The 14,313-nt window shown below is 45.0% G+C and overlaps 1 protein-coding gene across 11 annotated transcripts in view; it reads left to right on the top strand.

Annotated features, from left to right (window-relative positions):
* Positions 1 to 14,313, top strand: part of rimbp2b (RIMS binding protein 2b) — a 205,875-nt gene that overhangs the window by 176,460 nt on the left and 15,102 nt on the right. For all 11 annotated transcript variants that reach the window (XM_063074044.1, XM_063074042.1, XM_063074051.1 and 8 more), the window contains 2 exons: positions 2,564 to 2,635; positions 4,386 to 4,520. In XM_063074044.1, the coding sequence (XP_062930114.1) occupies positions 2,564 to 2,635; positions 4,386 to 4,520 (207 nt within the window). The remainder of the gene's footprint in view (positions 1 to 2,563; positions 2,636 to 4,385; positions 4,521 to 14,313) is intronic.

Here is a 14,313-nt window from a genome sequence, read left to right as displayed (position 1 = left end):
CATTTGCAATTTTCCAGTCTTCCAGAATCCAGTGATTTTTGAAAGATCATTAGTAATGCCTCCATAACCTCTTCAGCCACCTCTTTCAGAACCCTGGGGTGTTCACCGTCTGGTCCAGGTGACTCACCTACCTTCAGAACCTTCAGTTTCCCAAGAATCTTCTCCCTAGTAATGGTAACTTCACACATTTCATGCCTCCTGACACCTGGAACTTACACCATACTGCTAGTGTCTTCCACAGTGAAAATGAAGCAAAATACTTATTCAGTTTGAGCACTATTTCATTGTCCCCCATTACTACCTCTCCAGCATCATTTGCCAGCAGTCCAATATCCACTCTTGCCTTTCTTTTACTCTTTATGTATCTGAAGAAATTTTTGGCATCCTCTCTAATATTATTAATAATATTATAATTACTTTCATATTCTATCTTTACCTTCTCAATAACTTTTTAGTCGCTTTCTGTTGGTATTTATAAGCTTCCCAATCCTCCAACTTCCCACTAATCTTTGCTCTATTCTATGCCCTCTCTTTGGCTTTTATGTTGGTTTTGACTTCTCTTGTCAGCCACAGTTGTGCCATCTTTCCTTTAGAATGCTTCTTCCTCTTTGGGATGTATATAACCTGTGCCTTCCGAATTGCTTCAGGAATTTCCAGCCATCGCTGCTCTGCCACATCCTTACTACTGTTTGGGGGTCTGTATACAACTCCCAACAGCATCTTTTCACCCTTAGCTCTATCCGCAAAGATTCAGCACCTTCCGACTCTATGTCACCTCTTTATAATGATTTGATTTCATATTTTACCAACAGAGCAATGGCACCCCCTCTCCCTTCCTGTCTATCCTTTTGACACAATGTGTAGCCTTGGACATTAAGCTCCCACCTATAATCTTCTTTCAGCCATGATTCAGTGATGCCTACAACATCATACCTGCCAATCTGCAACGTGCTGAGAGTTCATCTTCCTTATTCCGTGTACTGCGTGCATTCAAGTACAACACCTTCAGTCCTGTATTCATCATTTTCAAGTTTGTTTGCCTTTTACTTTCCAACTCATCCTGTTGACTGCAATTTTGCCCTATCAACAGCCTCTCCTCACTATACATTGCCTGTTAGTAAACCAGCTACCTCATCTTCAGCACTGTTATCTGCTTTTCCTACGACACCTCTTGAAATATACGCAGCTCAGGACACTAGTCACACCACGCTCAACCTTTTGATCCCTAACTTTGTCTGACGTCTTACCAACATCTGCCTCCACAACCTCTCCTCTATCTGTTCTAGCACTCTGGTTCCCATCCCCCTGCAACTCCAGTTTAAACCCCACCGTGCAGCATCAGCAAACCTTCCCGTGAGGATATTTGTCCCCCTCCAGTTCAGGTGCAAACCGTCCCTTCTGTACAGGTCCCACCTTCCCTGGAAGAGAGCCCAATGATCTAAAACACTTATTCCCCACCATCCCCCCCCCCCACACACACACACCCACGCACACACACACACACACACACACACCATCTCCTTAGTCACATATTAAACTGTCACATATTAAACTGTATAATCTTCCTAGTTCTGGCCTCACTAGCATGTGGCACAGGTAGCAATCCTGAGATCACAACCCTGGAGTTCCTGCCCTTTAACTTAGCACCTAACTCCCCGAACTCCCAATGCAGAACCTCGTCACTCGTCCCACCCATGTCATTGGTACCTACATGGACCACGACTTCTAGCTGTGCTGAGGACTCTATCTGAGATGTCCTGGACCCAGGCACCCGAGAGGCAACATACAATCTGGGAATCTCGTTCTTGCGCGCAGAACCTCCTGTCCATTCCCTTAACGAATGAACCCCAATGTGTCTTACCACAGCATGGCTCTTTTACCCCACTTCCCTTCCAAGTCACAGGGTCAGGCTCAGTGCGAGAGTGACCTTCCTCAGATAAGTCATCCCCCCAACAGTATGCAACCTGTTGTTGAGTGGGGTTGCCCCAGGGGTACTCTGCACTGACTCCTTAACCCCTTTCCCCTTCCTGACTGTCACCCAGTTTCCTGTGTCCTGCACCTTGGGTGTAACTCCCTCGCTCCCTCAGCCTCCCGAATGATCCAGAGTTCATCCAGTTCCAGCTCCAGCTCCTTAACATGGATTGTTAGAAGCTGCAGCTGGATGCACTCCTCGCAGATGTTGTCATCAGCGGACATGTGCGGTGTACCCGTTGACGGACGCGTGTGGCGTGCCCTCTGCGCCCCTCCACCCTCAGGGCCGTCGCTCCTGCACCCTGCTTTGGCCAGCGTGCCGTTACAGCCCCTCCCTGCCAATCGCGCTCACACACGCTGTTCCCTGTCATCTTTTATTTAACAGCTGCACAGACCAACCACTCTGCCCTGAGCAGCAAACGTTTACATGGCAGTTCAAATATTTCAATGTTAAGAAAACCCCAGCCGCGTGACAACAAAAGCTAGGTGCATGGGAGCATTTCAGTTACTGCGCAGCCCTGCAGCTTAGGGGGAATGGTGCTCGCGCATCTCTCTCCATGAGCGAAGTCAAGAACTTATTTCTGTCTTGCAGGCGGAGTTAACGTTCTGCGCAGGAGACATCATCAGCGTCTGGGGAGAACTAGACGAAGATGGCTTCTATTACGTACGTTGGTCTTATCTGTGTATCTCGGTAGCTTCAAGGCATCAGTGTGAACATGTCAGGGCTCATAGTGGAGATTTGGAGTTGGTTTATAATTGTCACACTTACTGAGGTCCAGTGAAAAGCTTCATAGAATCAGGTTTATTTTCACTGACGTACGTCATGAACTGTGTAGTTCTGTATGTGGCAGCAGTACAGTGCAATCTCATAGAGTCACAGCAAAGTACAGCACAGAAGCAGGCTCTTCAGCCCATCTAGTCCATGCAGAACTATTTAAACTGCGTACTCCCATCAACCTGCACCGGGACCATAGCCCTCCGTACCCCTACTGTCCATGTACCTACCCAAACTTCTCTTAAACATTGAAATCAAGCTGGCATGCACCTCTTGTGCTGGCAGCTCATTCCACCTTCTCACCACCCTCTGAGTGAAGAAGTTTACCTTCATGGTCCCTTTAAACATTTCACCTTTCACCCTTAACACATGACCTCTAGTTGTAGTCCCACCCAACCTCAGTGGAAAAAGCCTGCTTGCATTTACCTATCTATACCCCTCATAGTTTTGTATACCTCTATCAAATCTTCTCTCAATTTTCCATGTTCTGAGGAATAAAGTCCTAACCTATTCAATCTTTCCTTATGACTCAGGTCCTCAAGTCCCAGCAACATCCTTGTAAATTTTCTCTACACTTTTTCAATCTTATTTACATCTTTCCTATAGGTGGGTGACTAGAACTGCACACAGTACTCCAAATTAGGCCTCACCGATGTCTTATACAACTTCAACATGGCATCCCATCTCCTGTACTCAATACTTTGATTTATGAAGGCCCGTGTGCCAAAAGCTTTCTTTACATCCCTATTTACCTGTGATGCCACTTTCAATGAATTATGAGCCTGTATTCCCAGATCCCTTTGTTGTACCGGACTCCTCAGTGCCCTACAGTTCACTGTGTAATACCTACCTACCCTGGTTGACCATAAAAGTTACAATAATAAATAAATAAATGGTGCTAAACCGTAAGATCTAAGAGCAGAATTCGGCTATTCAGCCCATCAGGTCTGCTCCAGCATTATTATTCCTCTCAACCCCTTTCCCCTGCCTTCTTCCCGTAACTTCTCTCACCTTGACTAATCAAGGGCCTATTAACCTCTGCTCTAAATATACCCGATGACTTGGCCTCCACAGCCGTTGTCATCCAGTCTGTGCCAAACCATTTACACTGCCTGCTCCCATCGACCTGCACGGGGACCATAGCCCTCCTTACCCCTACCATCCACGTACCTACCCAAACTTCTCTTCAACGTTGAAACCGGGCTTGCACGCACCTCTTGTTCCACAATCTCACCACTCTCTGAGTAAAGTAGTCACCCCTCATATTCTCCTTAAACTTTTCACCTTTTGCCCTTAACCTGTAGTTGTAGCCTCAGTGAGCAAAGCATGCTTGCATTTACCCTATCTGTATACTCTTCCTACCGTGTATTTGGGGCAATATTTATGTTCTTGAGATTCTGTGGTCGTGTTCTATTCATAGAGGGTGTTTGACACTTCACAGCGTGAGAAGTCCCTTGTCTCGGAGGGGGGCATATGGAGTGTGGAAAGCTGGCAAAAAGGATGTGGGAGGGCTGCAGCACGGGCAGTGAAGGCAGACAAGGACACTGATTGCAGAGCTCTCTCTGGGCTAGCACAGGCTGGCTGGGCGAATGGCCTCATGCTCTAATGCTGTGTAATTTTTTTTGTGACTGACCGGCAGGGGGAGATTAACGGGCAGAAGGGCCTAGTCCCCTCCAACTTCCTGGAAGAGGTCCCTGATGATGTCGAGGTTTACCTCTCCGAAGCCCCATCCAGGCAGCCACCGGAGGCACCCACGCAGGGCAAAGGAAAGAGGGCAAGTAGTTTCCTTTTTCTTCGGGCTGGCTGGCAGGGAGCTGTCACCCTCTTCTCCGTTCACCCCTCCGCTTCCGGATCATGTTTCCCCTTGTCTTCCCCGCGTTGTGTTCTTCTCATCATCCATCCGTCCCTGCGATGTACCCGCTCCGATTGCTTCTCCGGGTGGGATCCCCTATGACTGGCAGCTCATGAATCCGGCCCCCCTGTGTTGGTGCCATCCCTCAGTCCTGGCGCCCGCCAGGGGTCTGTGGGGAGACGTTCCCCTCCTGCTGGTGCCTTAGGCTGTGTGCAGGCCAGTGGAGGGAGACCCAATTTTGTGAGTTGGTGGGGGAGTGGGGGAGGGAGAAACGCGGGTTATTTATACTCCTTCCCCTGAGTCTCCACTCCATAACTACACACACACAAAGTGCTGGAGGAACTCAGTGAGTCAGGCGGCCTCTATAATAATAACAATAATAATAATAATCACCAGTTAACCAATGGAAGAACATGACCCTCCATGGAAGACATCCCCACGTCCGGAGCAGACTAGATGTTGACAAGGAAGCATCGAATACTTGGCTCAGAGTCGGAAACCTCTTCCCAGATACAGAGTGGTTCCTTGTGGCAATACAGGACCAGGTGGTTAACATAAAAAAATGATCAAAAATACATAATAAAAGAACAACAAACTCAAAACAATAAATGCATTAAATGCCCAGAGAAACCAGAAACAATCCAACACTTTGCAGGATCCTGTAGCAGTTTAACTCAACCTGATTACTTACACAGGCACAATCAAGTGGCAAACATCATCCACCAGAATCTTGCTTTAAAATACAAACTCATAAAAGACTCCGTACCTTACTATAAACACAAGCCTGATCCAGTTTAGAGCCAGAGTCCTACAAATTATATTACAACCGATCCGTTATTACATGTAGTCCCCTGGCCACCCTCAGGGTCACCCGGCTCGCTGTCGTCTAGGGAAACAACCCTTGGCCCCGCCAAACTGGGTAATTAGTTTGTGTGGATGCTGTGTGATGTACCCCACCCCGCCCAAATAACAGACAATACACCAGATACGATTAAATGATTTACAGTTTATAGATATTACTGGAACTATATAATTAATAGAGAATAAATATAAAAGGAAAATAAAAGGCGCCACACTTATCAAAGTTCAATCTCTTCGTGCACAAAACGGTTGGAGCTCAAGAACCTTCTTCTTCACCCTGCGACCCTTCGGACTACCTCGACCGGCTGCCTGGGACCAACAACAGTGGTCGACCAGACGCGCCACACGAGTCCGTCTCTGTCTCCTTGCCGAACGCCCTCCTTGGGGTCCAACCCCGTTAGCGGACATCACAGCACCTGGTCCATCCTCTGTCTCGCTCTCCCACCTTCTGCCCCAAAACCCCGCGTATACCGGATCTTCAAATACACCAAAACCATAACAACTATCCCAATTGGTTCATAACATCCTCTTATCAGTAACGGGATTCAACAAACTGCTAGCAGGAAGGACCTTCTCAGCGTTTAACATAACAAAGAAGCATTCCCAAGTATAACATGACAAAGAAGCCATTTTAAATTTAACATACAAAAAAAAAGCAAGACCCAGTACATACAGATTGGACAATTTATAGTAATCATCTGGATATAATATTGCAGGATAAACAAGCAAGAACAACTTCCTTAGAGATTTAGCCATTCCAAACACACACAACTTACAGAAATCAGTAAGTGAAAGGGAACAGAAATATGCTGGTGGAAATTGAAAGACTTGGGAACGTGAGCGGGGTCTAAATTGTCCCAAAAGTAATATCTACACTGGGTATCATCGCAAAATCACTGAACAATAGCGTTAAACAATGTCTACACAACAATATCTATGTAAATCTTCAGAAAGCCACAATACTGAACATCGCTAGAATAGTCTGAAAGTTCCTAGCAATTGAGAAATGAGTGTCCTTGGTTTTACCAGCTTGAGCTTAGAGAGGAAAAAAATAATACTAACTTTACTTATCGAACTACAAATGATGTAGTTCAAAGTGCTTTACAATGGCAAACATTAAGATAAAAGCCAAAAAGATATTGGTTAAATAAATAGGTTTTGAGCTGATGTTTAAAAGTGTCAACTGAGTCTGCATCCCATGTAGTGTTAGGTAGTGAGTTCCGGAGTTTGGGTGTGTAATTCAAAAAAGCCAACCTGCCAATTATCGACAGAGGGGAATAAATAGTTAATGTTTCAGAAAGAGAGAGCTTTGGAGCCCAGGACATCTTCCCCTAACACCCCAGCCCACCCTCTGCTTTCTGCAGGGATCGATCCTTCCGTGATTCCCTCACCTACTCGTCCCTCCTTACTAATCTCCTCCCCTACACATAACACTGCAAGCAGAACAAGTGCTACACCTGCCCACTCGCCTCCATTCAGGGCCCCAGACAGTCCTTCCAGGTCAGGCAACACCTCACCTGTGAATCTGTCAGGGTCGTCTGTTGTGTCCAGTGCAGCCTCCTCAACACCAGTGAGACCCAACGCAGATTGGAGTAATCACTTCATCGAGCACATTCACTCTGTTTGCAACAAGCAGGATTTCCCATTGGCCAACCGTTTTAATTCCAATCCCTATTCCCGTTCCGACATGAGAGCCCATTGGCCTCTTCTACTGCAACGATGAGACCTCCCATCAGGTTGGAAGAGCAACACCTCACATTCTGTCTGGGTAGCCTCCAACATGATAGCATGAATATTGATATCTCTAACTTCTGGTAACCACTTCCCACTTTTTTTTCCATTCCCAGCTCTGCTTCCATTTTCCTGTTCTCACCTGCCCATCACCTGGTTCCCATTTTCCTTCCCTCTCTCCCATGGTCCACCCTCCTCTCCTGTAAGATTCCTTCTTCTTCAGCCCTTTACCTCTTCCACCTATCAACTCCCAGCTTCTTACTTCATCCAAGCTCCCTCACCCACTCACCTATCACCTGCCAGTTTGTCCTCCTTCCTGTCACCTCACCTTGTTTTTCTGGAATCTTCCCCCTTCCTTTCCAGTCCCGATGAAAGGTCTTAGCTCGAAACGTCTATTCCACAGATGCTACCTGAGTTCCTCCGGCACTTTGTGTGGGTTCCTCCGGATTTCCAATGGAATATTATGTGCGTTTATGTTCTTCATTCTATAGCCTTGCATTTCCCGAGTGTGTGTTCCCGCCCAGAGTTACCAGCCTGAACCTCCCCGTGAGCCCTCGCACAAACAGTCCTTCTGTTCCACATGACGCACCTCAGAGATTTAACCTGTGCCTCCCCCCCATCTCTGAATCATTGCACAAAGCCAGTGAGGGAGGAGGGAGCCTGGTGGGAGGGTGACACAGCCTGCAGGGTTAACAATGTCCTCAGTAAATGTGCACGTGGCCTGTCTGTGTTCAGGGAGTGGTTCGATGTGTTCACTATCCCCAGCTGTATTGCTGGCTGACAGGACATTATGTACAAAAACTGCACCTTACCCACTCTGATGCTACCGAACGCTGGTTGTTTAGATGTCAAAGTAGGAAAGAAACTTCATTTCAAATCGTGTTTTAGCCTTGTGTAAAATTCTCGTTGAATTGCACAGAAGTTCAGTTCCAGTCTATCTAAGGTAGTCTCCATCCTCTCAGTTTGGTAATAACACCATTCAACCCAACCGCAGTCTGCTTCTTTGGCTGTGTAACATTACATCCTTCGCACGTGTGTGATGTCCCTCAAAAGTTGGGAATGTTTCCAGGGATTTTGGGATTCACTTTAGTCCGGTGCTTCATTGTATGTTGTGATACAGAGCACTGATAACGCCGAATGATTCTCGCTGTCAGATATCACACTCAGGAGTGTGTTGTGTTGTCCATCTCTCATGTACATCAGTCTTGTTGGAAATCGCACAAATGATCAGCTGGTCTGTGAAAGCAGCTTCACACACAACCCTTCACTACAATCTCGGAAAACAATCAGGCCTTCTTCACAGTCTCACAGAGCACTCAAACTTTCCCCGCCTTTTCAAAGACCACAGTCTCAGAAAACAATCAAAGCTTACCCAGAGCCTCAGAGAACAATCAAACCATCTCCCCAGGCTCAGATAACAAGTGAACGTTCCCCACAGTCTCAGAGAAAAATCAAGCAATTACCACAGTCTGTCAGAAGAATCAATCCTTCCCCACAGTTTCAGAGAACAATCAAACCTTCCCCACAGATTCAGAGAACAATCAATCATTCCCTGCAGAATCAGAGAACAATCAATCATTCCCATGGTCTCAGAAAACAATCCGTCTTCCCCCACAGTCTCAGAGAGCAACTGAAGCTCCCCAAAATGTCTGAGAAAAATGGAACCCGCCCCACAGTCTTAGAGAATAATCCATCATTCCCCACGGTCTCAGAGAACAATCAAACCATCCCCACTGTGTTAGTGAACAATCAAACATTGTCACAGTGTCAGAGAGCATTCGAACTTTCCTCACAGTGTCAGACAACAGTTGAACCTTCCCCACAGACCAAGAGAACAATTAAAATTTCCTCACTGTTTTCAGGTAACAATCCAAGTCCCAGACAACAATCAAAATGTCCCTGCAGTCTTTAAGAACAATCAACTATTCCTTACAGTCTCAGGAAATAATAAAACCTTCCCCACAATCTCAGTAAGCAATAGAAACTTCCCCACAGTCTCAGAAAACAATCAAATCTTCACTACAGTCTCAGAGAACAATGAAATCTTCACTACAGTCTCAGAGAACAATCGAACTTTCCCCACAGTTACAGGGAACATTAAATCATTTTCAAAGATTCAGAGAACAATTGTACCATCCCAACAGTCGTACAGCACAATCAAACATTCTCCACAGTCTCAAAGAACAATCAAAACTTCTTGACAGTTGCAGTGAATAATCAGATCATCCCCAGTCTCAGAGAACAATTAAACCCTCCCCACAGTCTAAGAGAACAATCAAAACTTCCCCACAGTTTCAGTGAACAATCAAACATTGTCACAGTGTCAGACAACAGTCAAACCTTCTCCATGGACTAAGAGAACAATCAAAATTTCCTCATCGTTTTCAGAGAGCAATCAGTCCTTCCCCACAGCCTCAGAGAACAATCAAACGTGTCCCACAGTGATAGAGAACAGTCAAACATTTTTACAGCTTCAGAGAACATTCAAACTTTCCCCACAGACTGAGGGAACAATCAAACCCCCTCAGTCTCGGAGAACAATTAAACCCTCTCCATAGTCTCAGAGAACAATCAGTCCTTCCCAACAGTCTCAGAGAACAGTTGAACCTTCGCCACAGTCTCAGAGAACAATCAAACATCCCACAGTGTCTCAGAACAGTCATACCACAGTCTCAGGGAATAATTAAACTTTCCCCACAGTGACAAAAAACTATTGAAACTTCTCCAGAGCCTTAAAGAATAATCAAACATTCTCCGCTGTCTTAGAGAACAATGGAACTTTCCCCACAATCTCAATGAACAATCAAACCTTCCCTACAGTCTCAAAAAACAATCAAATCCTCCCCACAGTCTCACAGAAGAACTGAATCCTCCCACAGTCTCAGAGAACAATTGATCTTTCTCCACAGTCTCAGAGAACAATCGAACCCTCCCAACAGGCTCGGAGAACAATTGAACCATCTCCACGTTCTCCGGGAACATAAACTCAGGAAAAAAAATCAATCCTTCCCCACGGTCTCAGAGACCAGACAAACTTTCGGACAGTCTCAGAGAAAAATCCAATCTTCCCTGACAGAGAACAACCGAATATTCTCTACAGTCTCAGTGAACAATCAAACAATCTCCACAGACTCCGAGAACAACTGAAACATCCCCACAGTTCAGAGAGCAGTCATACATCCCACACAGTCTCAGGAAACAAGTAAAACTTCCCCATAGTCTCGGAGAACAATAAAACACTTTCACAGTGTCAGAGAACATTCATACATTACCCAAGTCCTAGAGAACAGTCTAACCTTCTCCACAGTCTCAGAGAACCAACAAACCCTCCCCACAGTCTCAGTGAACAATCAAAACTTCCCTACAATCTCTGAAAACAATCAATACATACCTCACAGTTCAGAACACAATCAAAACTTCCACACAGGCTCCAAGATTAACCAACCTTCCCGAAGGTTTAAGAGAACAATCGAACATTCCCCACAGTTTCAGAAAACAGTCAAGCCTTCCCCTTAGTCGCAGAAAGCAAACAAATCTTTGCCACCATCTCAGAAAACAATCAAACATTCGCTATAGCCTCAGAGAAAAATAAAACTTTGTCCATAGTGTCAAAGAACATTTCATCCTTACCCACAGTCTTAGAGAACAATCCACCCTTACCCACAATCTCAGAGAACAATCCACCCTTACCCACAGTCTCAGAGAACAATCAAACCATTCTACAGTCTCAGAGAACAATCAAAACTTCCTCACATTCTCAGAGAACAATCAAACCTACACCACAGTCTCAGAGAACAATCAAACCATTCCACAGTCTCAGAGAATAATCGAACTTTCTGCACAGTCACAGAGAAAAGTCAAACTTTCCCCACAGACTCAGTGAACAATCAAACCTTCCACACAGTCTCAGAGAGCAATCAAAGGTCAGATCTAAGTCTGGGCACTCATTCGTAGAACAAAGAACAGTATAGGTCTTTTGGCCTACAATACTGCGCTGACCTTTTCTTTGAAAATTCTTTGCCAACACCCAGTGGTCAACAGCAGGGTGACAGGGGTCATCTGTCCCAAGGATCTCTAGTCCTGCTCCATCAGGTTCACTCCCCACTCTGGCTCACAGTGACTGGACCATCAGCTGATTGGATATATTTGCCTCATCTTGAATTGGGGTCGACACTAGTGAGTACAAGTGTGTTTCCCGTCCTCTGCCTTCACAGTTTAGTCACTGCCTGCTGGGGCCTTGCCTCTGACTCCAACAATCCTCCCCAGCAGAAGCAGAAACACTGGAAAAATTCAGCCAGTTCGCAGAAAACCCTGTCGATATTTCAGCTCAGACCATGGAACAGTACAGCACAGGAACAGGCCATTCGGCCCTCAGTGTTGTGCTGTACCAGCTAAAAAGAAAATCAAAAACCCTCCTACCTGCACAATGCCCATATCCCTCCATTCTCCTGATTCATGCACCTATCTAAACGTCTCTTAAAAGCCTTAATGTATTTGCCTCTACCACACCAGGCAGCACATTCTAGACATCCACCACTCTCTGAGTAAAAGGTTTTCCCCTCACATCCCCCTTGAACCGACCCCCTCTCATCCTCAATACATGCCCTGTGGTTTTAGACAATATAACCCTAGGAAACAGACACTCTCTGTCTACTCTATCTATGCCTGTCATAATCTTATAAACCTCTATCAGATCTCCCCTCAGCATCCGCTGCCCCAGAGAAAACAACCCAAGTTTATCCAGCCTCTCATGACAGCACATGCCCTCTAAACCAGGTGGCATTGTGGTAAACCTCTTCTGCACCCTCTCCAAAAAGCCTCAACATCCTTCCTCTAGTGGGGCAACCAGAACAGCATGCAATACTCCAGATGTGGCCTAACCAGAGTTCTATAAAGTTATATAACCATATAACAATTACAGCACGGAAACAGGCCATCTCGACCCTTCTAGTCCATGCCGAACTCTTACACTCACCTAGTCCCACTGACCTGCACTCAGCCCATAACCCTCCATTCCTTTCCTGTCCATATAGCTATCCAATATAACTTTAAACAACAACATTGAACCTGCCTCAACCACTTCCGCTGGAAGCTCGATCCACACAGCTACCACTCTCTGAGTAAAGAAGTTCCCCCTCATGTTACCCCAAAACTTTTGCCCCCTAACTCTCAACTCATGTTCTCTTGTTTGAATCTCCCCCACTCTCAATGGAAAAAGCCTGTCCACATCAACTCTATCTATTGTCCTCATAATTTTAAATACCTCTATCGTCCCCCCTCAACCTTCTATAATCCAAAGAATAAAGACCTAACTTGTTCAACCTTTCTCTGTAACTTAGATGTTGAAACCCAGGTAACATTCTAGTAAATCTTCTCTGTACTCTCTCTATTTTGTTGACATCTTTCCTATAATTCAGCGACCAGAACGGTACACAGTACTCCAAATTTGGCCTTACCAATGCCTTGTACAATTTTAACATTACATCTCAACTCCTATACTCAATGCTGTTATTTATAAAGGCCAGCATACCAAAATCTTTCTTCACCACCCTATCCACATGAGATTCCATCTTCAGGGACCTATGCACCATTATTCCTAGATCCCTCTGTTCTACAGTATTCTTCAATGCCCTACCATTTACCATGTATGTCCTATTTTGATTAGTCCTACCAAAATGTAGCACCTCACATTTATCAGCATTAAACTCCATCTGCCATCTTTCAGCCCACTCTTCTAACTGGCCTAAATCTCTCTGCAAGCTTTGAAAACCTACTTCATTATCCACAACTCCATCTATCTTAGTATCATCTGCATACTTACTAATGGAATTTACCACCCCATCATCCAGATCATTAATATATATGACAAACAACACTGGACCCAGTACAGATCCCTGAGGCACACCACTAGTCACTGGCCTCCAATCTGACAAACAGTTATCCACCACTACTCTCTGGCGTCTCCCATCCAGCCACTGCTGAATCCATTTTACTATTTCAATATTAATACCTAAGGATTGAACCTTCTTAACTAACCTTCCGTGTGGAACCTTGTCAAAGGCCTTACTGAAGACCATATAGACAACATCCACCGCTTTTCCCTCGTCAACTTTCCTGGTATCGTCTTCAAAAAATTCAATAAGATTTGTCAATCATGACCTTCCACACACAAATCCATGTTGACTGTTCCTAATCAGACCCTGTCTATCCAGATAATTATATATACCATCTCGAAGAATACTTTCCATCAATTTACCCACCACTGATGTCAAACTCACAGGCCGATAATTGCTAGGTTTACTCATAGAACCTTTTTTAAACAATGGAACAACATGAGCAATACGCCAATCCTCCGGCACCATCCCCGTTTCTAATGACATTTGAAATATTTCTGTCAGAGCCCCTGCTATTTCTACACTAACTTCCCTCGAGGTCCTAGGGAATATCCTGTCAGGACCGGGAGACTTATCCACTTTTATATTCCTTAAAAGCGCCAGTACTTCCTCTTCTTTAATCATCATAGTTTCCATAACTTCCCTACCTGTTTCCCTTACCTTACACAACTCAATATCCTTCTCCTTAGTGAATACCGAAGAAAAGAAATTGTTCAAAATCTCCCCCATCTCTTTTGGTTCCACACATAGCCGTCCACTCTGATTCTCTAAGGGACCACTTTTATCCTTCACTATCCTTTTGCTATTAATATAACTGTAGAAACCCTTTGGATTTATTTTCACCTTACTTGCCAAAGCAACCTCGTATCTTCTTTTAGCTTTTCTAATTTCTTTCTTAAGATTCTTTTTACATTCTTTATATTCCTCAAGCACCTTATTTACTCCATGCTGCCTATATTTATTGTAGCAACATAACCTCCTGACTTTTGAATTCAGTGCCTCGACTAATAAAAGCAAACATTCCATAAGCCTTCGTAACCACCTCATTGACCTGTGTAGCCTCTTTCAAAGAGCTGTGAACCTGGACCCCAAGATCTCTCTGCTCAGCAACACTGTTAAGGATCTTGCCCTTAACAATGTACTTGCTCCTTGCAACACCTCGCATTTATCTGGGTTAAATTCCATCTGCCATTTCTGTGCCCATATCTGCAACTGACCTATATCACACT

This window comes from Mobula hypostoma, chromosome 21 (assembly GCF_963921235.1).
Source record: "Mobula hypostoma chromosome 21, sMobHyp1.1, whole genome shotgun sequence".
Classification (NCBI taxonomy): Eukaryota; Metazoa; Chordata; class Chondrichthyes; order Myliobatiformes; family Myliobatidae; genus Mobula; species Mobula hypostoma.
This window is presented reverse-complemented; position numbering and strand designations above follow the sequence as displayed.